Genomic DNA, 25,577 nt, shown 5'->3' on the forward strand with positions numbered 1-25,577 from the left:
AAAGTTTAACTGGGGTTAAGTACCGTTTCTGCATTATCTTCAACATGGGTCCCTTAATCTGAGATGCTTTTATAGGGAAACTGCTTACTCCAAGACCTGCTCTTTCCTTGGTGAATGTAATCCGAAATTCCTAACATTATGATGCAAAGCCATTGCTCAGATTGTATCACGATTAGCCATGCCCCATATGGTATATATTCTGCAACCACCTGAGCCAAAATTTGGTATCTGGTGTTACAGCTGCTCTGCTTAGATATATCTTTCATTGGAAGGCTCCAGACAGGTTTAGTCCATCCTCACGCTGACTTTTTACCAGGTGAGTAGTGATTTTTTAAGGGATTAAAAGAAGAGGGGAGGTCAACGTTCTTATCTGGAGATGATTTATGTACCTAGATAGATGCTCCAGCTCAGGAACTAGAGCACAAACTTAAGCATGTTTATTGAGAAGTCCTGCAGAGTTCACTAGGGTTTTTTTCTTAGGGTTGCAACCCAAATTGTTTAGGAACATCTCCCACCTCAAACCACACTTCGAAGCAACATGTTTTTCACTTTGTGTGATGGAAGATTGTGTAGGTTGGATGGGAGATTGTTCAGGTTACAGACGCTTCAGGTTACAGACTCTGCTAACCCAGAAACAGTACCTCGGGTTAAGAACTTTGCTTCAGGATGAGAACAGAAATCGTGCTCCAGTGGCACAGCAGCAGCGGGAGGCCCCATTAGCTAAAGTGGAACCTCAGATTAAGATCAGTTCCAGGTTAAGAACAGACCTCCAGAATGAAATAAGTTCTTAACCCGAGGTACCACTGTATTTACTTTGCACCAGTTGGTTGTTCCAGTTCTCAAGCGATGTTTGGGTTTTACTCAGCATATATTTGTGAAAATGTGCAGGAGACACAGCACAACAGAGAGGGGAAGAGAAAGTGCTTGGAGAGTTGGATCCTCTCAGTGCCCAGTGGGATATACCAAGACTACTTTCCTTCCTGTGCCTTAACAGCTGTCTGACTATAAGAATGTCTGGCTATAAGATGTTTGGCAAGTTCCTTCATTGCAGGCTTTTAAGCAAAGCTTGGATGTCTATCACATAAGCTTTAGGTGAGATTCCTGCATTGCAGAGGGTTTGGACAAGGGGGGGGGGGGTTCCCTTCCAAGTCCACAATTCTATGATTCTAAGTTAAATATTATCTCCTCTTCTCTCAGTGAATAACCCTGCTGATTTTCTGCCTTTTCTGAATGCCAACCTGCAGATCCTCCTTGTTTTATAATTTTTTAAAAACCCGTTGCCAACCACTCCTTTGTGGAAGCTGAATGTCCCTGATAGTATGTCGATGTCCCAAAAGCACCCTTGAAGGCAGCTCCACGTGGAGCAGGGAGGCTATGAATCGTCTCCATTTTCTCTTCTTCCCATTGTTCCCTCCAGTGTAGGGATTTTCAACCATTTGCTCACCGCACTCCGCCACTGCCGACTCAGAAAGGAGCATGTGAGGGGAGTGGGGAGTGCTGGTACCTGTAGGAAGCCCAGTTTGGGGAAGGGGGGGGGGTATGTGTGAAGACCACCACTGTCTACCCTTTCTTCAAAGCAACCTTCCGGACAAATTGGAGGCCAACCCACGAGGGAGGTCTATTCATTCAGTGTATTTACTTGACAGAGTTGAGCAGCAGCTGAAATTGAGACTTCTGGCCACAGACATGAGTGACGTGGAGAGCCAAGCAGTGCTGGAAGACCATTCAGGTGTGCCATTATTACTGAATCGGTTTCCTGTGCCTTTTCTGTTCAGCTGCTGGTGGAAATTCTGGTGGAAGTGGGCCTTTGTAATAATAATAATAATAATAGTAATAATAATAATTTTATTTATACCCCGCCCTTCCCGGTTCAGAAAACCGGGCTCAAGGCGGCTAACAACAAATTTAATTCACTTAATTGATGCAACAAAAAACAGCATAAAGTACAGTGTAAAACATGAATAACAATAAATTCAAAAATAAAAAATCAATTTAGGGGGGAAATCCATTCAATAAACATTAGATGATCACCAGAGCTAGCTGGCTAAATCAGTCCTATTTGGGCCAGCGAGGAGACCAGGGGAGAATTAGCTGTGGGATCCCAGAGCAGGTAATCTTCATAAAAAGGGGAGTTGAGCAGCTGCTGAAGGTGAGGCTTTTGGGCGCAAAAATGAGTGACAAGGAGCGTCAATCACTGCTGGAAGACCATCCAGGTGTGCTGTTATTACTAAATCAATTTTCTGTGCTTTTTCTGCTCAGGTGCTGGGGTCATGGGGCTCTGGAAAAAGTGGGCCTTTGTGGCCATTTCAGGAATAGTTCCTTTTTTAAAATAAAGTTTTTATTTATACTTTTTCATGTTTATACATTTAATTAATAATAAATTATTATGATTCAACTATCTGACTTTTGGCAGCCCTGTTTAGGGAAGCTTTTAATATTTGATGAATTATTGTATTGTAATACAATTTGCTGGAAGCCGCCCAGACTGGCTGGGGAAACCCAGCCAGATGGGCGGGGTAGATATACATAAATGCATTTATTATTAATTATTATTATTATTATTAGTTTTGCAATCAATTGAACATTTCAAAGTTTGACTTCCTTCCCCCCTCTTTCTGCGGTTCCTTAAATTTATTTTTTAATATCTTCTACATATCCAGATTCATTCAATTTGCTCATTTAATTATCTACTTTAAATATATACTCTCATGAAACTGCAGGTTATTACAATAATCCTGCCAATGTTTTTATCTGTTTGCAATTTATCTGTAAATATTCAATCAACTGTTTCCATTCTTTTATAAAAAGTTTGTTAGTTTGGGACTTCCGGGTTAGCGCCAGCGATTAATGGCGGATTCCCTCCGAGCTCCGGAGGGAATCGGCTCTGTAGAGACTGGGTCTTGCCGCTGCGGCGACGCGGGGACCCTTAAAATCACAGGCGCGAAAGCCTGTGAGCATAGAGACTCGGCGGGCACCATCTGCGCCCCCCCAAACTGCGAAGGAGCCTTTCTAAAGGCTCCGGAATGGGGACGGGGTGCGGCGCGGTGCTGAGAGTACTCCTTGATCTACGGAGTGAAGCCGCAAGTCATGATCGGAGAGCGCTGACTTTTTCCTTGGAACAATCGGACTTTAAATCATTAACCCGTGAGTAGTATGGAAATTGGAATGTTTTAAAGTAAAATCTTGCTGGATTAGGAACGAGCGGGGAAGGGTTAAAAAGGAAGTCCCCCCCCCCCCTTAGTAAACAATCCAAAGCAAAGGACCTGTCAGCTAAGGTCGAGAAAATTTTTTCTTGCTTTTTAGTAAAAGACTTTAACTTCACGATTTTGACATTGTAACGCTGGAGGACAAAGGATTAATCCGGGGAGTTGAAGTTCACCCCCCCAGACCCGGGAATGTCCCGTGAGAAAGCCTATTGATGAAATATTGAAGAGTTTTGACAGCTGTCAAATTGGCTGTCAAGACGGAAAGGAAACTTTGTTTTTGTGCTTCTGCTGGTTACATTTGTTATAATTTGTTGTTGAAAATAAGGAAGGACTGATACAATATAATTTGACTTTTGGATTTGAGCTGAAAGGAATCTTTAAGGAACTAAAATCCCCCTAGAGGGGTTTTAGTGACAATACAGGAATGGCTGGAGGAGGGAAAGTCCAAGCTGAACTAGATAGAGCATTGGTTCTCTTGGGAAAGTTACAAGGTCAATTCAATGCTTTGGCTAAAAATGCTACAGCACTAGCCTTGACAGTAAACAACATTGTTGAGTTTGATAAGGATTTGAAACAGGAAGCTCATTCAACTGAAAAAATAGAAGAAACTGAAAGTTTGGACAATACGGAGAAAGGGACATATGTTGCCCCTGAAGAAGAGGAAGGAGGAGCTGTAACTTCGCAGATGCCAAAGGAGAGCCGTATTTTGAAGCCTGACATGATGACAAAAAAGGGAAACAAAGATTTGATGGGAAAGGCCTGGCCTGCACTGGAGATTGATAAATGGAGAGATCTCCTTATGTGAAGATCTGAAGATCTGAGGATTACAAATTTGCTCAAGGGGAAAGTTGGAGCCTTGGGGTTAATTGGATTGGAAAGGTATATGAAACAAAATTTGGAGTACCCCATAGGCTTTGTTTTTAAATATGGAGGCCTGGCTGGAAGAAACATGGATCATGTCGGGTCGGAGCCTCTCCGAGATTTGGGGTTTAATATTAAGGACTATCAAAAACACCGGCAGAGAGGAACTGAGAGAGACTTAAAAGCCTCGGATGTGAGATCTCCAGGCTAAATAGTACATAGAGAATGATGGTTATTTGTTGGGGACTGAAACCGGGATAAGGGTGGGTGGAGTTTGGGAATCCAAAGGGTATATAAATATAATTTGCTTTGTTTTTATTTTTTATTTGGTTATTTGTATGGAAATTGGGAAAATCGTGGAAGGGAAATTTTGATCGACTTTAGGAAAAAGGTTTAAGATTAATTAATGAGGTATAAGTATTTATGTGTAAATTTAGACAAGTTAAAATTGGGGTTTAAATTAAATAAAAATAAGGTTTGCAAAGATAAAATGGAATAAATGGAAGAAAGAAGGAAAGTAAAATAATATTATGTTAGATTAAATTATTAAACTAAAGTGGAGATATATGTTAAGGACTTGCTGTGCTGATTTTTAAATGGGAATACTAGAAGGGGAGGTGCGAGGAGGTCTGAGAAATAAGGTAAAAGAAAATAAGTAATTGAAACTTTATGTGTTTTTAATTGTTTTGTATTTTTGTATGTTTTTTGTTAATTTTTGTTTAATTTTTGTTTTTTGTTTTGTATATGCTTTTTGAAAATGCCAATAAATATTCATTTAAAAAAAATAAAAAAATAAAATGTGACTCAAAAAAAAAAAAAGGTTGCTATTTTGATTTCTTATTCTTCCAGTAAGTTTCGCCATTGCTGCATATTCCATAATTTTTTGTATCCATTCTTCCTTTGCTTCTTTCAGTAGCATTCTTGCTGCTGTAGTAGCACGCATAAATAAATTTCTATACAATTTAGGTAGTTCTGTCCCTAGAATTCCCAAAAGAAAAGCTTCTTCTTCTTTTTTACAAAACTTCTTTCGAACATCCTTTTCAATTCATTATATATCATTTCCCATTAAGCTTTAACCTTACTACAAGACCACCACCTTCTTTCTGTTTACATTTCCAACACTTGTTTGATTTAGATTGATACATTTTTGCCAGTTTACTCGGTGTTAGATACCAACAATATATCATTTTCATAGAATTTTCTCTTAAACCGTAACATGCTGTAAATTTCATATCCACATTCCACAATCGTTCCCATGCTTCCATGCCTATGTTATGACCAACATCTATTGCCCAGATTTCAGGAATAGTTCCTGGCATGAGTTTACCCACAATCCACAGCATTGCATGTCTCATGGGTGCCGAGGGGGCAGAGTTGAGCGGGGGCTGTTTGAGGTTGCTAAAAGGCCAAGCCCCTGGCCCTGTCATCCAGGCATGCCTTGATGTTGGTGTTGTCAGTGTTGGCCCAGCGCCTTAATGGACAAAAAGGCAAATCCAGCTTGCCCTTGCAGCTCTTCAGAGTGATTCTATTCATCTACCCGAGGTGAGGTGCCCTAGTGTTAGAGGACTATTTAGCCCACGGGTAGGCAAACTAAGGCCAATCACTTTCTCAATCTGGACCGCAGGCGGTCCAGGAATCAGTGTGTTTTTACATGAGTAGAATGTGTGCTTTTATTTAAAATGCACCTCTGGGTTATTTGTGGGGTATAGGAATTAATTCATTTTTTCCCCAAATATATAGTCCGGCCCCCCCCCACAAGGTCTGAGGGACAGTGGACCGGCCCCCTGCTGAAAAAGTTTGCTGACCCCTGATTTAGCCTCTTGCCTTTGACAATGAGATGTTTTCTGAATGAAAAACATACCAAATCACTCTTATTCTTTGGCGATCACTTGTAGCTGCGTAAGAATGTCTTTCATAAACACAGTTTTAAAAGTGAGTCTGTAAATGCCTGTGGAGGCCAATTCTAGATCCACACGTCCTTCCACATAGGGTGGGGACATAGGTTAAAAATTAGTAACTTCTTTGCTTTATTTCTTCTAGGAAAAGACAATTCTACAGATGGAATCAATGAAGACATTTACTGTGAAGCCCTGGCAAACACTTTAAGACATGTTACGGTACCAGTGACGGTGGGATTCTACGCACCGTGGGGGCGAAACAAAAGACAACTCTTAGATAAAATTGAAATTGAAATGAAAAGTAAGTACCACCAGTTCCCATGACAACATCAAAGCCACATGAAAAAAGCCCAGAGAGGGAGGAGGCAGGATGTAAGGAGCGTGGAGCCATAAAATCATAGACTCATAGAACTGTAGAGTTGGAAATACCACAGGAGTCATCTAGTCCAAACCTCTGCAATACAAGACTCTTTTGACCCAATGACCCAGACATTAAGAATCTCCTGTGAATTGGCAAAACACAGGCCCCTTCCTCTTTTTGACGATTTGGCACCCAGGAAGCCAAACGTTTGGTGCCAGGTAAATGCAATATTTAGTATGCAGAAGCAAAAATAATTTTTAAAAGTGGCATAGTCACCTGTCTTCTTCTTCTTCTTCTTCTTCTTCTTCTTCTTCTTCTTCTTCTTCTTCGATCCCTCGTAGCCGAGGAAGATTGACTTCCATAAACATGGTTTTAACAAGGAGTCCGTAAGTGACTGTAGAGGCCAATTCTGGATCCACACATCCTTCCACAATGGGGACATTGGTTTCCGGGCGGGAGTTGATCACGGTGTGGATTTGCCAAGCTGTTCCTTCCTCTTAGCACGTTTCTCCCTTTCGCCCTGAGTTCAAGTGTCTTCAAAGCCCATGACACCTTTGCTAAAGGCTGTTCTCCAACTGAAGCACTCGCAGGCCAGTGTTTCCCTGTTGTCAGTGTTTATACTACATTTTTGTAGATTTGCCTTGAGACTGTCTTTAAACCTCTTTTGTTGACCACCAGCATTACGCTTATGGGCCACACATGTACGCAATCTAAATATAGACAAAATAAAACAGTGTAGATTAAATATAATGTGCTCCCGTCCCAAACCAGCTTGTTAGCCAGCAGAAGGAGGCAGCCACCTTGGGTGGAAGAATTCCAAGGCGTGGTGCTCCTGCCGGAGAAGCAAGAAATAGCAGTGGTCTCTGGGTTCCCGCGAGACCTCTCACAAGATCCCACTGGAACCCAGAAACTGCAATCAGGTGATCCTAGTAAGTGAGGCTTCAGCAGGGGCACCCTCCCATTTTGCTGCCCCTGACCAGCACACTACAGTGGTACCTCAGGTTAAGTACTTAATTCGTTCCGGAGGTCTGTACTTAACCTGAAACTGTTCTTAACCTGAAGCACCACTTTAGCTAATGGGGCCTCCTGCTGCTGCCGCGCCGCCGGAGCCTGATTTCTGTTCACATTCTGAAGCAAAGTTCTTAACCTGAAGCACTATTTCTGGGTTAGCGGAGTGTGTAACCTGAAGCGTATGTAACCTGAAGCGTATGTAACCTGAGGTATCACTGTATTATTATTAAGCACATGCAAGACACTACTAATCCTTAGGTGACGTAAATACAATCCTGGTAACAACACACACAACGTAACAGGCTGTTTTTGACTATGTAACTCCTATTTCAAACACAATTCAACCTATAATATCTCACAAAGTGTAATTCCATAGACCAACACATCATGCAAACAGAACATATCAAGAGAAATTAAAGTCCAATGGATGGTCAGGAGATAAAGTCCATTCGGTTCCTAAATTTGAATATTGTCAATATTGGTTTAATCCCTGGTATCTCCAGGTAGGGCTAGGAATGTCCCCTGCCTGAAATGCTGGAGAGCTGCTGCCAGTCAGTGTAGACAATATTGAGCTACATAGGCCAATGATCTGATTCAATATAAGGCAGCTTGATATGTTCCTAAGGGATGACCACAAAAGGGCCCTCCCAGTCCTCTGGCCTGCAGCAAATGTTGCGCTGGTACAAACGTTGTGCTTTTTCCTTTATGTTACAGAGGGGGAAAGTAACAAGAAGTGTGGATGGAGAAATGGAGGAATGTGGTCTCAACTTTGGCTGGCTTTGCGCATGATTTTTTGTTACCTGGTTTCCGGTTCCAAAGAGATCAAAAGTCACAGCACGAAAGAAGTCGATTCTATCCGGTACATCTTCATCAATTTTGATGCCTGGGAGTTTGTAGGATGTGACCGTATCTGGGCTGGCCTTGTTACTACGCTGCTTGATGAAATTGAAGGAAAGAATAAGTTTCATTTTAGCCTTTTTAGGGCCTTTGGTTGCAAAGCTATGGAGAAAGGTGAGAAAAGGAAATGGTTTTTTAAAGGAAGGAGGGGTCTCGTCATTCCCATTGTATCATGTTTGCTTATTCTTTTAGCGGCATGCAGCAACCTAATGAAAGATGTGTTCCAGGAGATCTTTGGATTCGTGGCTATAGCAGGGAGTCTTACGTTGATTTCTCCTTTAATACTTGCTTGTAAAAACTTCTACTTCACATTGAAAAAGGAACTTCTGACAGAAATGGACAAAAAGGCTCTCAGTGCCCAGCTGGGCTTCATGCACATTGTGAAGGAAGAGGTGAAAACAATCACAAAGTTCCTCCAGTTCCTGGGATGGATAGAGAAGCGAGAGATTCGGGTGGTCCTGAAGATCACCAATTTGGACAAGTGCACTCAAGACAAAGTGGTGGATGTTCTGGACACCATCAACATACTTCTTTCCGACAAGGATGCCCCATTTATCTCCATCTTGGCTGCCGATACAAGCATCCTTGTGGAATGTATCCAAAAAAATAAAAACACGAATGGCTACTTGTACTTAAACCGAATTGTGTCCTTGCCCTTCTCCCTGCCGCAGATGACCCCTAAGGATGAAGAAGTCAATAATAAGGAAATTATATTTATCCGTGATCAGTTGAAGAATCACAGGTACATCAAAGGGAATTCTGCCCAACTGAAAAGGGTGCTGAGCACAGTCCTGACCATCTGTTCCATGACCAAGGTGACATCGGAGACTGAAGCCGAACATAGAGAAAAAATAAAAGAGGCAATAGACTGGGTTGTTCTTGCCAGCTGTTGGCCTTGCCGCCTGAGCTGGATTTTGCAGTGTGAGGAAGATAATCGACAGCAAAGAAAACTTGAGGAAAGCCAGGCAGCAAACCCCAATGTGAGGCAGGGCAATGGCAGAAGAAACCAACAAGGGACGCAAGCCGAGAAAACGTTACTGCAAATTTACAACGACCACGAGTCAGAATTGGCTGAGTATACTGTGAAAGATAATATACAAAGCCTCCTGGAACTTGATGGAGATCCCGATCTTTTCACGAGCTTCTTGGTCAACAAGGAGAGGAGTTTCACAGCAGAGAAGGTCAGTTTTTTTTGCAAACCTTCTGCTCAATTTGGATTACTCTTTGAAAAGGCCATTTGAGTTGCTCCGAGGTCGGAGGAACATACGGAAAAGTGAGGAACGACAACAAGAGCTGGCAGAAATAGTCACCAGTCTTTGAAAAAAGTACCAGTGGAGATTTGTGGAGAAATGTATGACCACCCAAAAGATTTTATTTGCATTAACCAGACAGTGATTCTTAGGATTCATTATCAATACATTATCAATACCTTGGTTCTCAAACTTAATCCGTTCCAGAAGTCCGTTCCAAAACCAAAGCATTCCAAAACCAAGGCGCACTTTCCCATAGAAAGGAATGCAAAATGGATTAATCCGTTCCAGACTTTTAAAAACAATTCCTAAAACAGCAATTTAACATGAATGTTACTATCTGATGAGACCACTGATCCATAAAATGAAAGCAATAAACAATGTACTGCAATCACACAATCAATCAATCAGTAGCTGAACACAGTCACAAAAACAAAACAAAAAAGCCGCAAAACAAAAATGCAAAATAAATAGCAAAAACAGACAAACCTCAGCGTAACACTCAAAACAGAAGTGTGGCACTCAAATCGGAAGCGTAACACTCAAAATGGAAGCATAGTCCAACCCTCTAACCACCACACCACACTGGTTGTGTTCAGAGGTTTTATCCCTTATGTGTTTGTTGGCCTGGGCTCTTTTGAGAGGAAGGTGGGATATAAATTAAATCACCACCACCACCGTCTTCATTAAGGTGTAGTAACAGCAGCAGTTTGCATCTGGGCAAACCATAGTTTGACATGCTTTCTTTTGGCTACAAACTAATGCTACTTATGACAGGTTTTTGGCACTTGCTTAAAACATTTTTGTTGAGGTAAGCCCATCCAGGCACATAGATTCTGATGTCTTTTCTGTTATTTTCCTGTTAATTTGAATGGCTTTTGAACGTTGCTTATTGATCGTTTTAACATTACTTATAAACAGCTTAGAGGTTTTACTACAATCAAGGGGTATATAAATTCTGTGAAACAAATTAAACTGAGAAATTAAACAACCTGCATTTAAATACAAATGTCACATAGCGTAAGGTAAAGGATGTATGGCACTAAATGTTTGGGTTTAGTAGATATTAGCATTTATTACAGGCTTCCTCAACCTTGGCCCTCCCAATGTTTTTGGCCTACAACTCCCATGATCCCTACCTAGCAGGACCAGTAGTCAGGGATGATGGGAATTGTAGTCTCAAAAAACATCTGGAGGGCTGAGGTTGAGGAAGCCTAATTTATTAGAACTTGTACGTTATAACTGGGGTGTGTTCTAAGACAGTCTCAGTGTGTATTAGAAGGGGGTACTGTAATGGGTTTGAGGTGTTTAATTAATACTGATGTGTAAAGACTGTGTATCAGACCCTGAGAATGGAATTAAGACCAATGGACCACCTCTCCTGGTATGCCCCGCAGAGGACCTTAAGGTCCATGAATAATCACAGTTTAGAGGTCCTGGGCCCTAAGGAAGTCAGATTATCCTCCACCAGGGCCAGGGCCTTCTCAGTGATGGCTCTGACCTGGTGGAATGCTCTGTCCCATGAGACCAGGGCCCTGCAGGATTTAACTTTCTTCCGCAGGGCCTGTAAGACAGAGCTATTCCGCCTGGCCTTTAATTTGAATTCAGCCTGATCTTTTATTTCCCTTCCTTCCCTCCCCCTCCCCTTTTTATGAAGATTACCCGCTCTGGGATCCCACAGCTAATTCTCCCCTGGTCTCCTCGCTGGCCCAAATAGGACTGATTTAGCCAGCTAGCTCTGGTGATGATCATCTAATGTTTATTGGATGGATTTCCCCCCTAAATTGATGTTTGAATTCTGAATCGTTTGTTATTCATGTTTTATACTGTATTTTATGCTGGTTTTGTTTTGGTTTTTTGCATCAATTAAGTGTTTTAAATTTGTTGTTAGCTGCCCTGAGCCCGGTTTTCTGAACCGGGAAGGGTGGGGTATAAATAAAAATTTATGTGTATTGGAATAGGTCTGTGGACTTTCTTCTGAGCATCAACGGGCTCTGACAGGCTCTGTTGCAGGGCTGCCTCCACCTTTGCCTTCACACAGGTGGGTCACATGTAATTCTCCTTCAGTAGGAAACAATCTGTAAATTTTAAATCAGTTTTTCATAATTTTTCCCAATCTTCCATCATAACGTTGTGACCTACATCTTGTGATCGTATTGAAATCTTTCTGTACTTACCGTCGATCCCAGCTTCAGTGTGTGTTCCCAGGCTGAAGAAGAGGATGGCACCTGAAGGAGGACGCGGGTGAAACTGAAAGTGAACACAGCATATGAGAATGCAGAATGTGTTGTTTACTGTTTACGTGGTGCAGAGAGGTTAAGACTGGTGTCTTTGTTAGGAATATTAGGCTCACTGACAGTATGTATGTGTTGCCACCCAAAATAATGTCCTTCCAAACTGGTAAGGATTGTTTATGTAGTTGCAGCTTTTCATATGTAAGATTTCACGAGAAACGCCCACTCATACGCCTGGAGGAAAATTGTCATAGGAAAAACTCCCATCTACTTGGAGTCAATTGCCTGTTCCTTTGTATTCCTGCTGTTTTATCAGCTGCCTTCATCCAATAAATATACATATCAGAACTTCCTTCTGGGAAGGGCTGCAGGAATGTTACACAACTGAGGTCCAGCGCCGAGGGCCTTCTGGAGGTTCCCTCATTGCGAGAAGTAAAGCTACAGGGAACCAGGCAGAGGGCCTTCTCGGTAGTGGCGCCCGCCCTGTGGAACGCCCTTCCAGCAGATGTCAAAGCAATAAACAACTACCTGACATTCAAAAGACATCTTATGGCAGCCCTGTTCAGGGAAGTTTTTAACGTGTGATATTTTATTGTATTTTTGCTTTCTATGGAAGCCGCCCAGAGTGGCTGGGGAGGCCCAGCCAGATGGGCGGGGTATAAATAATAAATTATTATTATTATTATTATTATTATTATTATTATTATTATTACAACGATCAGCCAAATAAAATCGTAAAACAGCATAGCCAGAAAGGATACGAAGACTACCTAATGTTTTGCTGTCTGGCATGATTCATTTCTGAGCACAATTCTAAGTGTTGGTGCTGACCTTTAAAGCCCTAAACGGCGCTCTATGTGGGGCTACCTTTGAAGATGACCCAGAAACTGCAACTAATCCAGAATGCAGCAGCGACTGGGAGCGGCCGCCGAGACCACATAACACCGTTCCTAAAAGACCTACATTGGCTCCCAGTACGTTTCCGAGCACAATTCAAAGTGTTGGTGCTGACCTTTAAAGCCCGAAATGGCCTCAGTGCAGTATATCTGAAGGAGTGTCTCCACCCCCATCGTTCTGCCCGGACACAGAGGTCCAGTGCCGAGGGCCTTCTGGCAGTTCCCTCACTGCGAGAAGCCAAGTTACATGGAACCAGGCAGAGGGCCTTCTTGGTAGTGGCGCCCTCTCTGTGGAACTCCCTCCAGTCAGATGTCAAAGAGAAAAACAACTACCAGACTTTTAGAAGACATCTGAAGGCAGCCCTGTTTAGGGAAGCTTTTAATGTTTAATAGACTACTGTATTTTAATATTGTGTTGGAAGCCACCCAGAGTGGCTGGGGAAACCCAGCTGGATGAGCGGGGTATAAATATATTATTATTATTATTATTATTATTATTATTATTATTATTATTATTATTATTATTTATTATCAGTGGTTCCCAACCTTTTTTTGGCCATGCCCCACCTAAGCATCTCTAAAATCTTGATTCCCACCCCACCCCCATATATAATTTTGGAAGCCTAAAAGGTCATTAACTGTTAATAACTCATTCTCGAATCGTCCCCCCCTTGAAAAGCAAATTGCCCCCCTGTGGAGTGTGTGCCCCACGCTGGGAACCACGGGTCTATATGAAAGCACTGGTTGCGTAAGCCAAATATAGCAGCCACAAATGCTTCCATTTCCTTCTGACTTCTGGGATTATCAGAAAATTTTGAACTTTTAATTGCAGTAGTCCAAGCGGGAGATAACTAGAGCATGCACCACTCTGGCGAGACAGTCTGCGGGCAGGACACTTCAAGACAATAACTGCCTACTTTTCAGATGTAAGATTTCCTGATAAAAGCCTACTCCTGTCCCCAAAGGATTATGCCAGAGCAGGCGTACCAACTATCCAGGGCATATACAGTCCCTGGCTGCCAAGATCGCTTTCTCAAATGCTGTGCAATAGCATGTTCCTGAATTTGTGTTGTTGGCATCCATCAGTCTTGAGAGACAATGGAGTGTGCCTCTGTGGGTGAAGCAGAGGCAAGTTTGGGGCCGCGTGACCCATTTTGTCACACCGGGCGTGGAGCCTTGGAGTCTCTGCAAGGGGCACTGCAACTATGATGTAGAATGAAAGGAGAAAGGTGGGGGTTGTTGTTATTTAGTCATTTAGTCATGTCTGACTCTTCGTGACCTCATGGACCAGAGCACGCCAGGCACTCCTGTCTTCCACTGCCTCCCGCAGTTTGGTCAAACTCATGCTGGTAGCTTCGAGAACACTATCCAACCATCTCAATACCAGGGAAGATTCTGGAGCAGATCATTAAGCAAACATCAATACCAGGGAAGATTCTGGAGCAGATCATTAAGCAAACAGTCCGTGAGCACCTAGAAAGGAATACTGTGATCACCAATAGTCAGCATGGATTTCTGAAAAATAAGTCATGTCATTACAAGCCTGGTAGATGAAGGGAACGCAGTGGATGTAGCCTACCTTGATTTCAGCAAGGCATTTGACAAGGTGCCCCATGATATTCTTGTAAAGAAGCTGGTAAAATGTGGACTTGACTATGCTGCCACTCAGTGGATTTGTAACTGGCTGACTGACCGAACCCAAAGGGTGCTCATCAATGGTTCCTCTTCATCCTGGAGAAGAGTGACTAGTGGGGTGCCACAGGGTTCTGTCTTGGGCCCTGTCTTATTCAACATCTTTATCAACGACTTGGATGATGGACTCAAGGGCATCCTGATCAAATTTGCAGATGACACCAAACTGGGAGGGGTGGCTAACACCCCAGAGGACAGGATCACACTTCAAAACGACCTTGACAGATTAGAGAACTGGGCCAAAACAAACAAGATGAATTTTAACAGGGAGAAATGTAAAGTATTGCACTTGGGCAAAAAAAATGAGAGGCACAAATACAAGATGGGTGACACCTGGCTTGAGAGCAGTACATGTGAAAAGGATCTAGGAGTCTTGGTTGACCACAAACTTGACATGAGCCAACAGTGTGACGCGGCAGCTAAAAAAGCCAATGCAATTCTGGGCTGCATCAATAGGAGTATAGCATCTAGATCAAGGGAAGTAATAGTGCCACTGTATTCGGCTCTGGTCAGACCTCACCTGGAGTACTGTGTCCAGTTCTGGGCACCACAGTTCAAGAAGGACACGGACAAACTGGAACGTGTCCAGAGGAGGGCAACCAAAATGGTCAAACGCCTGAAAACGATGCCTTATGAGGAACGGCTAAGGGAGCTGGGCATGTTTAGCTTGGAGAAGAGGAGGTTAAGGGGTGATATGATAGCCATGTTCAAATATAAAAAAGGATGTCACATAGAGGAGGGAGAAAGGTTGTTTTCTGCTGCTCCAGAGAAGCGGACATGGAGCAATGGTTCCAAACTACAAGAAAAAAGATCCCACCTAAACATTAGGAAGAACTTCCTGACAGTAAGAGCTGTTTGACAGTGGAATTTGCTGCCCAGGAGTGTGGTGGAGTCTCCTTCTTTGGAGGTCTTTAAGCAGAGGCTTGACAACCATATGTCAGGAGTGCTCTGATGGTGTTTCCTGCTTGGCAGGGGGTTGGACTCGATGGCCCTTGTGGTCTCTTCAAACTCTATGATTCTATGATTCTATGATTCTATGATCTCGTCCTCTGTCATCCCCTTCTCCTTGTGCCCTCCATCTTTCCCAACATCAGGGTGTTTTCCAGGGAGGCTTCTCTTCTCGTGAGGTGGCCAAAGTCTTGGAGCCTCAGCTTCAGGATCTGTCCTTTCAGTGAGCACTCAGGGCTGATTTCCTTCAGAATGGATAGGTTTGATTTTCTTGCAGTCCATGGGACTCTCAAGAGTCTCCTCCAGCACCATAATTCAAAAGCATCAATTCTTCGGCGATCAGCCTTCTTAAGCCTACATAATTTTGGCATCACATAGGGTGCCCCCAAAATTTGAGACCACAAGGTCCACCACTGGGTGAAGTCAAACTGCTGTGCTAGCAGCACCGAAGTAACCTCCCTGGGGCACAAGTCTGGGCAGTGTGGATGGAGGTCCTGGGCAGGGCCGTCTTAAGCATACCCAGCGCCATAGTGCAAAGCTCCCTCCGGCGTGCCCCCACCCCATTTCCCAGAGTTTTAAAAAGAGGATGTTGCTGCCGGTGGGGCGGGCAGTAGCTGGAGGGCGGCTCCTCCAGCAGGGAAAGGATGGAGGGTGGAAGCGGCGCCCCCTGGCTCAGCTGGCCGCTTCATGCGATGGTGGCCATGGCAGACGGAGGCTCCAGGCGCGGCGCTGCTTCGGCGCCACAAGGTGGAGGTGGGCAAGGTTGGCGAGCTGATTCTGGGAGGTGCTGCGTCCAGCCTCCGCCTCTTCCCTGGCGCCCTCCAGAACTTGGCACCCTGGCGCCCTGCGCCACTAGCCTCTATGAGTAAGACGGCCCTGGTCCTGGGCTGCCCAGACAACAAGACTTCCCTCTCAGTCTCACTGATGGGGTCCAAAGGAAAGCAGAGCAAGGTGTTTTGCACCAGATGGGCTGCAGGAAAGATGCATTTTAAAGAAAAGCACACATTCTGCTCATGTAAAAACACCAGACAGGCCCCACAAATAACCCAGAGATGCATTTTAAAGAAAAGCACACATTCTACACCATCCGTAGGGACATGGCATGTGTTCTGGGTGTGTGGGGGTGTGGTGCCTGGCGCGTGGGGGGGGCACAGCGCGTGTCCAGGGGGGGCTGCCGCGATGGCACCCTACTGGAATAGTGGTGCCAGGGGCGGTCCGCTTCCTCCGCCAATGCCCACTGTAAGTGATGCCCCCCCGTGGTGTGGCACCCAGTATCCCCCCGCCAGCTATGCCTTTGCTCTTGATTGATTCCAGCAATACAGCTTGTTGCTGTTAGGCATTCATTTTGGGCTGATTTCTTCTCTGAATTAACCTGGCAGTTAAAAATGCCACAGACTCACATAGCCCATCGCCGTTTTCTCACCCCACCCCCGTCAGCGATGACACCCAGGGCGACCCGCACCCCCCCTTCCTACGCCACTGTAGCCACCTTTCCTTCGTTGGAGAAGAGACCTGGAGGAAGGCCTCCCAAGACCATCATGGGATGTGGACAGTTAGTTGGGGGAAGACATTCCTATAAGTACTCAGGTGAGGTAGAGATTTAAAGGTAAGCACCAGCTCTGACCTGAACAGGCTACAAGCAGTGCATTTCTTAAATGCCAGGGCAATTGTTTCTCTGTGCACAGTGCCAGTTAGCAGCAATCTTCCTTTCACCTTCATTTTCATGTATTTCCAAAAATATAATGTAGTTCCAAAAATACATTATGGAAACTTGCATTCCCCTACACCACATCTTATAACAGTAAGCATTTGTAAAATGTGTTCTTATTGAGTGGGCGACGAGCTCTTAATAAACTTTCGGAACTGGTCTTTGGTTTTCTGGAGAATTTGTAAATGAAATAAAGGTCCGCCATTCTCCTGCAAAGGTATCTTTGTGCTTTGCTCCTCTTGCCAGGTATTCAAGTTCACACCTTCAAAGCCCTTCCAGAACGTGATTATAACCACACGTGTTGCCACTGAGAGAAATGCCATTTGTGATTTATCCATCAAGTCCTGATTCTCATTTAAATACAGATTTGATAATGCAAGCTCTGGAGACTGTGATATGCTGTTGAGTAATTTTTCTTATCTCATTAAACACTTGCTCCCCAAAATTTTCCACCACAAGTGCCTATAGCTGCCTCTGTTCCCACACCCCTGCCAGCACCTAGATGAAGTATGTTTATGCATATGTGAAAGTTTAACTGGGGTTACCATTTCTGCATTCTCTTCAACATTGATTCCTTAATGCGGTCTGAGATGCTTTTATAGAGAAACTTGCCCCACAGCTTACTCCAAGATCTGTTCTCTCTTTGGTGAAAGTAATCTGAACTTCCTAACATCATGATGCAAAGCCATTGCTCAGATTGTATCATGATTAGCCACGCCCCATACGGTATATATTCTGCAACCACCTGAGTCAAAATTTGGTATCTGGTGCTATAGCTGCTCTGCTTAGATATATCTTTCACTAGAAGGCTCCAGACAGGTTCAGTCCATGCTCACGCTCACTTTTTACCAGGTAAGTAGTGGTCAACTTATGCAAGTTTATTGAGAAGTCCTGCAGAGTTCACTAGGATTTTCTTCTTAGGATTGCAACCCAAATCATTTAGGAACTCCTCCCACCTCAAAGCAACACAGATTCTACACTTTGAAGAAACACATGCTTCACTTTGTGTGATGGAAATAAAATAAGATTGTATATATTTACTTTGCACCAGTTGGTTCCAAGTTCCAGTCCTCAAGCGATGTTTGCGTTTTACTTAGCATGTATTTGTGAACAGGTGCAGGAGACAGAACACAACAGAGAGGGGTTGAGAAAGTGCTTGGAGAATTGGACTCTCTCAGTGCCCAGTGGGACATGCCAACACCACTTTCCTTCGAAGAACTTCTGTGCTGTCTGGCTATAAAAAGACCATTCCCCCCCCCCCACAAAAATAGTCCCGCCCCCCACAAGGTCTGAGAGACAGTGGACCAGCCCCCTGCTGAAAAAGTTTTCTGACCCCTTCAATAGAGCCTGAGTGGAAGAGAGAGCTATGTTTGTCAGCTCTGATTATAAGTTAAAGTTATTTATACGATGCTGAGCCTGTGCTGAATTGCACAAGACATTGCTTGGATATTTGGGATGTATCTTTGATGGTTTTGAAGAAAGTTCTGCAAATAAAATTTTGAATGATCACTTATGGGTCTGGACAGTGCTTCCTTCCAAAAGGAACAGTTTTCATGCTCTCAGCAAATGTGGTTAATGAATAAAGCATTATGCTTAATGATATCACCAGGGCCCACCCATATGCTGGATTTTTTCCCTCATTGCATTATCCCCAGATCAGGAAAAGCTGAATTAAACAGAGAGATTGTGTAGGCTGTCATTTGAATACAACACATACATACAGGATGGGCCAAACCCACTTTAAATTGCTGTGTGTCCACCGTCCCAGCCATAGCTCTGACCTGCTGCAGATTCCACCTGCTGTTGCTGCCCCAGCTGCTTAAGAAAACTCACTCTTGCCCTCCAAGCAGCTTTTCTCTCCTTAGCAGCCAGAGTTGAAGATCCTGGAGTGTAGTAGCTGCCTTGTTGCTTCTTCCCCAGCTGTCACTTGAAATAAGGAAGGAACTGTGATTCGTGGGCTATTGTCTGTGGCACAGCAATGAGATAACACCTGGTGACTATTCCCACCTCATTGGCCCTAATCAGACGGTGCTACTGGCCAAACAAACAACAGGAATTGACTCCTGAGCGTGACTTCCCAAGGCAAAAGAGGCTGGGCCAACTGGATGTGTTGTTGCAGCACTTAGGAGGTAGCAGAGTTGGTGCTGAATAATAAAGACATGCTTCCTTCCAATAATCTCAAGGTTGCCAGGAACAGTATTCTTCAGTCACCGAATGCCTGGGTAAACAGGAATGTTTTCAAATTCTTCCTGAAAGGTAATAATGATTGAGTCAGGCTAGGGAAGGCATTCCATTGAAAAGGCCCTGTCGTGGATCAGCAACAGCCAGTTGGCCCATGGCAGTGACAACAAGAAGGGCAGACCCACATAGAGTGCACAACAGTAATAATAATAATAATAATAATAATAATAATAATAATAATAATAATAATAATAATAATTTATTTATACCCCTCCCATCTGGCTGGGTTTCCCCAGCCACTCTGGGCGGCTTCTGTGATAGGAATTTTATGGTCTTAGATATATGGCAACGTTCACAACCACATGTACATAGATCAGCACAGGAAAGCCAACCTGGAACCATTTTGATTCCTAAACTGAGCAAATGTTTCTCTGCATGGTCAAAATGGAAAAGCCTCCCCATTGTCTCTTCCTTCACAAATCCTGTCTTAATCTGTGTTTGAATAAAGGTGTGAGCCTGTGACCTGGCCCAGGAAATAAGTATTTTACCACTACAAAAGAATGGCCAGGCTCCCCAGGAAATCCAATCAAGTAACCTGCCAGACAGGAGATAAACAAGGACAAGAGAAAAACAACATTTAAATTTCTGTGATGTAGGTGGGATGTATCGGAGGGGTGGTCTTAGGTTACACCCCTTCTGTGATGTATGCATAATGTTTCTGGGGGTGGTCTTGATCTAGAGAATGGGAATTTCAAAAGTCTTTATAAGCCCTTGCACAGCATTTTTGTGGGTGGTCCTCCTCTCCTGCATGTGAGGGGAGTACCCTGTTGCAACAGATCAATAAAGATCAAGCTTACTAGCTGCCTTGCTTCTCAATATTCTCTGGTTGGCCTCTGTTATTTTCTCCTACCAATAGGGAACCTATGTAAGGACTCTATATGGGCTCTTGGATACCCCATAAGGGAAAAGGGCATATTTTTATTTACAACACTTCCAACTGAATATTAAAAACAATACAACACCAGACATTAAAAACTTCCCTAAATAGGGCCGCCTTCAGTTGTCTTTTAAAAGTAAAATAGTTGTTTATTGCCTTGACATCTGCTGGGAGGGCGTTCCACAGGGCAGGCGCCACTACCGAGAAGGCCCTCTGCCTGGTTCCCTGTAACCTCACTTCTCGCAGCGAGGGAACCTCCAGAAGGCCCTCAGTGCTGGACCTCAGTGCCTGGGCTGAATGATGAGGGTGGAGACCCCCATCCAAGCAGTCCAAGCAGGAGGCCACTACAGTGTGGACAACTGAGGCCAAACTCTCCCAGGCCAGGAATGGCTATAGCCAGGCTTAGCTGGGCATCAGCATTCCTAGCCACAGAAGCTACTTGGGACTCTAGTGAGAAGTTGGACTCCAGGAAAACTGCCCAACTACAAACTTGGTCCTTCAAGGAAGTGCAATCCCTCTCAGAACAGGATGTATACTGAATTCACAGACATGTGACCCACCCACCCACCCACAGCACTTGCACCTTATCAAATTTACTGGCCCCCATTCAGTGCATCCAGACACCTGTCCAACACCTTCATGGTCTCTCCTGAGTCTGATGGAATGGATAGTGCTGAGTATCCTCAGCATACCGATGACATCACCCTCCCAAACCCCAGACGAGAGCTCCCAACACTCTCATATAGATGTTAAATAACACAGGAGACAGAATGGACTCTTGCAGGACTCCGTAGCCCCAAAATCATGGAGCCAAGCAACAATATCCTAGTAGTATTTTCTAGTAGTGACCCTGCAGGTAGGAGTAGAAGCACAGTTGTAGAGTGCCCACACCTCTGAGTTGCTCCAGAAGAACACTATGGTCAACAAGAAGAACCAACAGGGTTGCATTCCCCTTAATCTTGACCGACCAAGGCTCTTTTGAAGCCAGAAATGGGTCTGAAACCAAACTGGAATGGATCCGGATAATCACCTTCCTCCAGAAAGAGATGCAGCTGGCTAGCCACCACCTTGCCGAGGAAAGAAAGAAGAGAGAACGGACCGACGTTTTCCCAAACCTCTGGATCCCTTTAGGAAGGGGACGGACGGACACCACTGCTTGTTTCAAAGCATTGGACAGAACTCTCTCCTGTAGTGAGGAACTGACCACTGCCTGGACCCATCCAATCAATCCCCTCCTACTAGTTTTTATAGCCATGATGGACAGGGATCTAGAGGGCACATTGCTGACCTTCACCACCATAAGTATCCTATCCATATCTTTGGGTTGCAGTACCTGAAATGGATTCCACAAGGTATAATTCACTGATGCTCCAGAGACTATACACACACACACACACACACACACACACATATCAATTATAAAGTAAACCACAAAACTTATCACTTATACAATCTTTTTAGACTTCCATCAGCACCTCTGATGATCCACCGTTTTAACCACTTCTTATGCATTTCTTAACTTTATATTGCCTTTAAATCTTTTAACAAATCATCCTTCCTCTTATACATTTTTGCAATAATTCCAATAATACTCCTCACAAAACCTCTTGCAAACCTACAAACGTCGTCTGGTCTTCACAAATACTTTTCAAATAGTCTGTAAATTTACTCCAGTCTTCTGTGAATTTCTGGTCCCGCCGGTTTCGAATCCTTCCTGTTAATTTATCTAGGTCTGCATAGTCCGTTAACTTCATCCTCCATTCTTCAATCGTCGGTAATTCTTCTTGCTTCCATTTTTGAGCCAATAATATTCTTGCTGCTGTTATTGCCTATAAAAAAAAGGTTACATTCCTTTCTATTTATATCACTCCCAACAATGCCCAGTAGATGCTCCAGAGACTTTCAATGAACCTGAAACAATTGCAGCATCAAGTTCAGCATGGGTTCGGGTGATTTTGTCCTTAAAAGTGAGTCACAGCAGGATATTGACTGGTCCATTGTCAATGATACCACACGGGTCTGCCGCAGATGGTTTACCGCTCTAAGCAATTCTGCTGGGTGATTCATATTCCTTCTCTCTCTCTCTCTCTCTCTCTCTCTCTCTCTCTCTCTCTGCTTTAGAGTTTGATTCTTGCACCAAGTATTTCTAGGGATATTTGACTCACTCACATCATTCACACAATGAAGTCAACAAAATATGTCTTTTCCTTAGAAGCAATGCAGAATTGATTAGGTAAGCGTCAGCTTTTTAGCTGTAAGATTTAATGAGAATTCCTTGTTCCTTTTGGTAGGAGCAAGAAAATCATGCACCTGTTTCAAGTGAATCCAAGTGAATGGAGAATCTCCTAATGAAGAGTGAAATTCTTGTTCAGTTACAGGTCCATCATTAACAAAAAAAAGTTAATGTAATAATAATAGCAGCAGTGTAAACCAGATACCAAAAGGAGTCCAAACATTTAGGTATACTGTATATTGAAAGCTCTTCTTGATGCCACTATGGGTGAGCTTTTCACGAAAAAGGGTTCAGTAACTGGGGTGGTGGCACCACCAACAACAGATAAGTCCTTTGTTGTGGTCAACTCCTTCCCTCAGTTGGCGAGGACACCTGGAGGAAGATGGACAGTTTGGTTTGTGCGAAGACATTTCTCCAGGTTCTCACTTCCCAAGCCTTAAAGCCTTAAAGGTAAACACCAGCTCTGAATTGTACATGGGAACAGGACAAAAGGCAATGAAGTTCTTAAACATGGGGGCAACAGTTTCTCTCTCTTTTTTATAATTTAAATTTTATTAGTATTTTCCACACAACAACACAAAAAAATAACAATACACAAAACACAAAAACCAACATACAAAAAAACCAAATCCATATCTTACAAGTTAATAATATAAACACTAAAAGGAAAAACAAACATTGACTTCCACCAATCCCACAAGACCTCCTTTACCTCTCATTGTGTCTTCCTGTTTTCCTTATCATCTCTATCCTAGCATCTAGATATAAATCCCTCTTATCCTTTCACTTCACAAGGTTATTCCAGACTCAGCCAGATTTCTGTCCTCGAACCTTGACTTTTAAGGTATTCATTTAAACACTCCCGTTCCTTTTTCACTTCACTTTTTGGTTTTTGTCTTATTATATCTGTCAATTTGGCTAATTCTAAGTACTCTGAAAGCTTACATAACCATTCTCCCCTAGTGGGTAACTGATTCCCTTTCCAGTACTTACCACCAGGATTCTTGCTGCAGATGTCGCGTATAAGAAAAAAATAGTTTTGTCTTTTGGAATATCATCAACAGTTTCTCAATGCACGGTGCCAGTCAGCAGCAATTTAGCTGCTGTATTCTGTACTGACGGCAGTTTCCAAACAGTCTTCTTCAAAAGGTAGCCCCATAAACAGCACATTACAGCCATCAGTTGTGGAAGGTTTCATCTGCTCAGAGATGCTGTATTTGTAGGGTTGAAGAGGTTGAACATACCCCTCATTTTCTGTTCTGTTTTCAAGTAACCAAAATCTAAGTACCTGAGTCAATTTCTCATTGGTCTACCATTGGAGAAATAAAGAAACAAAAAAAAAAAACAAAAAAAAAAAAGATAATGGGAACAAGAATACAGAACCGGCCACAAAAAAAAAAAAAAGAAAACAGTACACTTTTGCTTGCCACAACTAACAGGGTAATTATTGAAAAAGTAGCTTAATTCACTTGGTTGAAGGATAGATACATCTTACCAGGATGTTACTAATGTTCTTGAACTATTCTAAGTGATTTTTTTCATCCATGTACGATGCTGACTTTCGTTAAGACCTATGGTGATGACAATTAAACTATTGATTTATGGTGTGATATTGATTTACTTTCTGTTAACTTATTACCAAGCAAACTGGGTTCACGTAAACTTACTTCCCATCATTGTGATGCAAAGCCATGGCTCATATTGTGTCATGATTAGCCACATCCCATTTAGTATATATTCTGCAAGATTCTGAGCCAAGAGTTGGTGTCTGGGGTTACTGCTGCTCCACTAATTCTGTGGCATGTATTTCAGCTGAAGAATCCAGGCAAGTTCAGTCCACGCTCACATTGGATATTTACCAGGTAAGTGTTTCTAATGAGTAAAAAGAAGGGAGGCAGGGATTGACTTTCTTATCTGGATATGATTTATGCACCCAGATAAGATGTTCAGGATCAGGAAATGCAGCACATTCTGAGATAAATAAATTTTTATTGAATTTTCCATGTATACTTCTTCTAACAATATATCTTTAACAATTTTTCATATTTCAACCCTCCTCCCCTGGACTTGTCTCATACTCCTGTTTTGTTTTACAGTGGTGCCTCGCAAGACGAAATTAATCCGTTCCGCGATTCTCTTCGTCTAGCGGTTTTTTCGTCTTGCGAAGCAAGCCCATTGACGGCTTAGCGGATTAGCGCTATTAGCGGTCTAGCGGCTTTTAGCGATCAGCTGAGAGGCGGCTTATCAGCGGAACAGCTGATAAGCGGCTTAGCGGCTTAGGAAAGGGGGGGGAGCGGAAAAAACCCGCGGGAACTCGCAAGATTTTTTCGTCTTGCGAAGCAACCCCATAGGGAAATTCGTTTTGCGAAGCGCCTCCAAAACGGAAAACCCTTTCGTCTAGCGGGTTTTCCGTCTTGCGAGGCGTTCGTCTTGCGGGGCACCACTGTATTTCCATATTGTTCACCTTGCGTATTGTTTCCCCCCAAAATTCTCAATACATATAGTCTTATTTTTTGTTGTATACAGTTGTGATTATTTACTCAAACCCTGCCAATGAGTCCATTTCTTTATGTTGCCTCTTCATATATGTTATAAATGGTCCCCATTCTCTTTTAAAGTCTTTGTTGTCCTTTCCATGTAATTTTTCTGTTAGTTTTGCCAGTTCTGCATATTCCATAAGTTTCCCTTGCCATTGTTCTTTCGTTGGTATTTCTTCTGTCTTCCAAGTTTGCGCTAATAAAATCTTGCCGCTGTTGTTGCATACATAAATAATTTCCAATTTTATTTTTTTACATCTTGGTCTAAAATTCCTAGAAGGAATGCTTCTGGTTTCTTAACAAAAGTCTTTTTAAACATTTTTTTCAATTCATTATATATCATTTCCCAATGATTTCTAATCTTTTTGCATTCCCACCACATATGATAGAATGTCCCATCCTTTTCCTTTACATTTCCAACAAGTTTTTGATCCCTTTTTATACATTTTGACCACTTTCTCTGGTGTTATATACCATCTATGCATCATTTTCATATAATTCTCTTTCAATAAGATACAATCTGTAAATTTTAGGTTCACCTTCCACATCTTTAGGAAATGCAGCACATCCTAAGCATGTGCACTGAGAAGTCCTATATTGTCCAGCTCAGCTTTAGCAAGGTGGTAGTCTCCTGTATCTTCAGAGTATAGCCTAGGACTTCTATCCAGCATGACCGTTCCCAGTCACCAGTCTAGCTGCTGCATTCTGGATTAGTTGTAATTTCTGA

General features: G+C 43.1%; 1 protein-coding gene across 1 annotated transcript in view; it reads left to right on the forward strand.

The window, feature by feature from the left end:
* The window catches only part of LOC309347167 (uncharacterized protein), a 31,122-nt gene continuing 5,545 nt past the window's right edge, over positions 1 to 25,577 (forward strand). The window contains exons 1-4 of the mRNA XM_081871507.1: positions 1 to 323; positions 2,138 to 2,213; positions 6,108 to 6,266; positions 8,052 to 9,466. Of these exons, the coding sequence (XP_081727633.1) occupies positions 2,171 to 2,213; positions 6,108 to 6,266; positions 8,052 to 9,466 (1,617 nt within the window). The 5' untranslated portion in view covers positions 1 to 323; positions 2,138 to 2,170. The remainder of the gene's footprint in view (positions 324 to 2,137; positions 2,214 to 6,107; positions 6,267 to 8,051; positions 9,467 to 25,577) is intronic.

Source organism: Podarcis erhardii (genome assembly GCF_964252035.2).
Source record: "Podarcis erhardii genome assembly, chromosome: 7".
Lineage (NCBI taxonomy): Eukaryota > Metazoa > Chordata > Lepidosauria > Squamata > Lacertidae > Podarcis > Podarcis erhardii.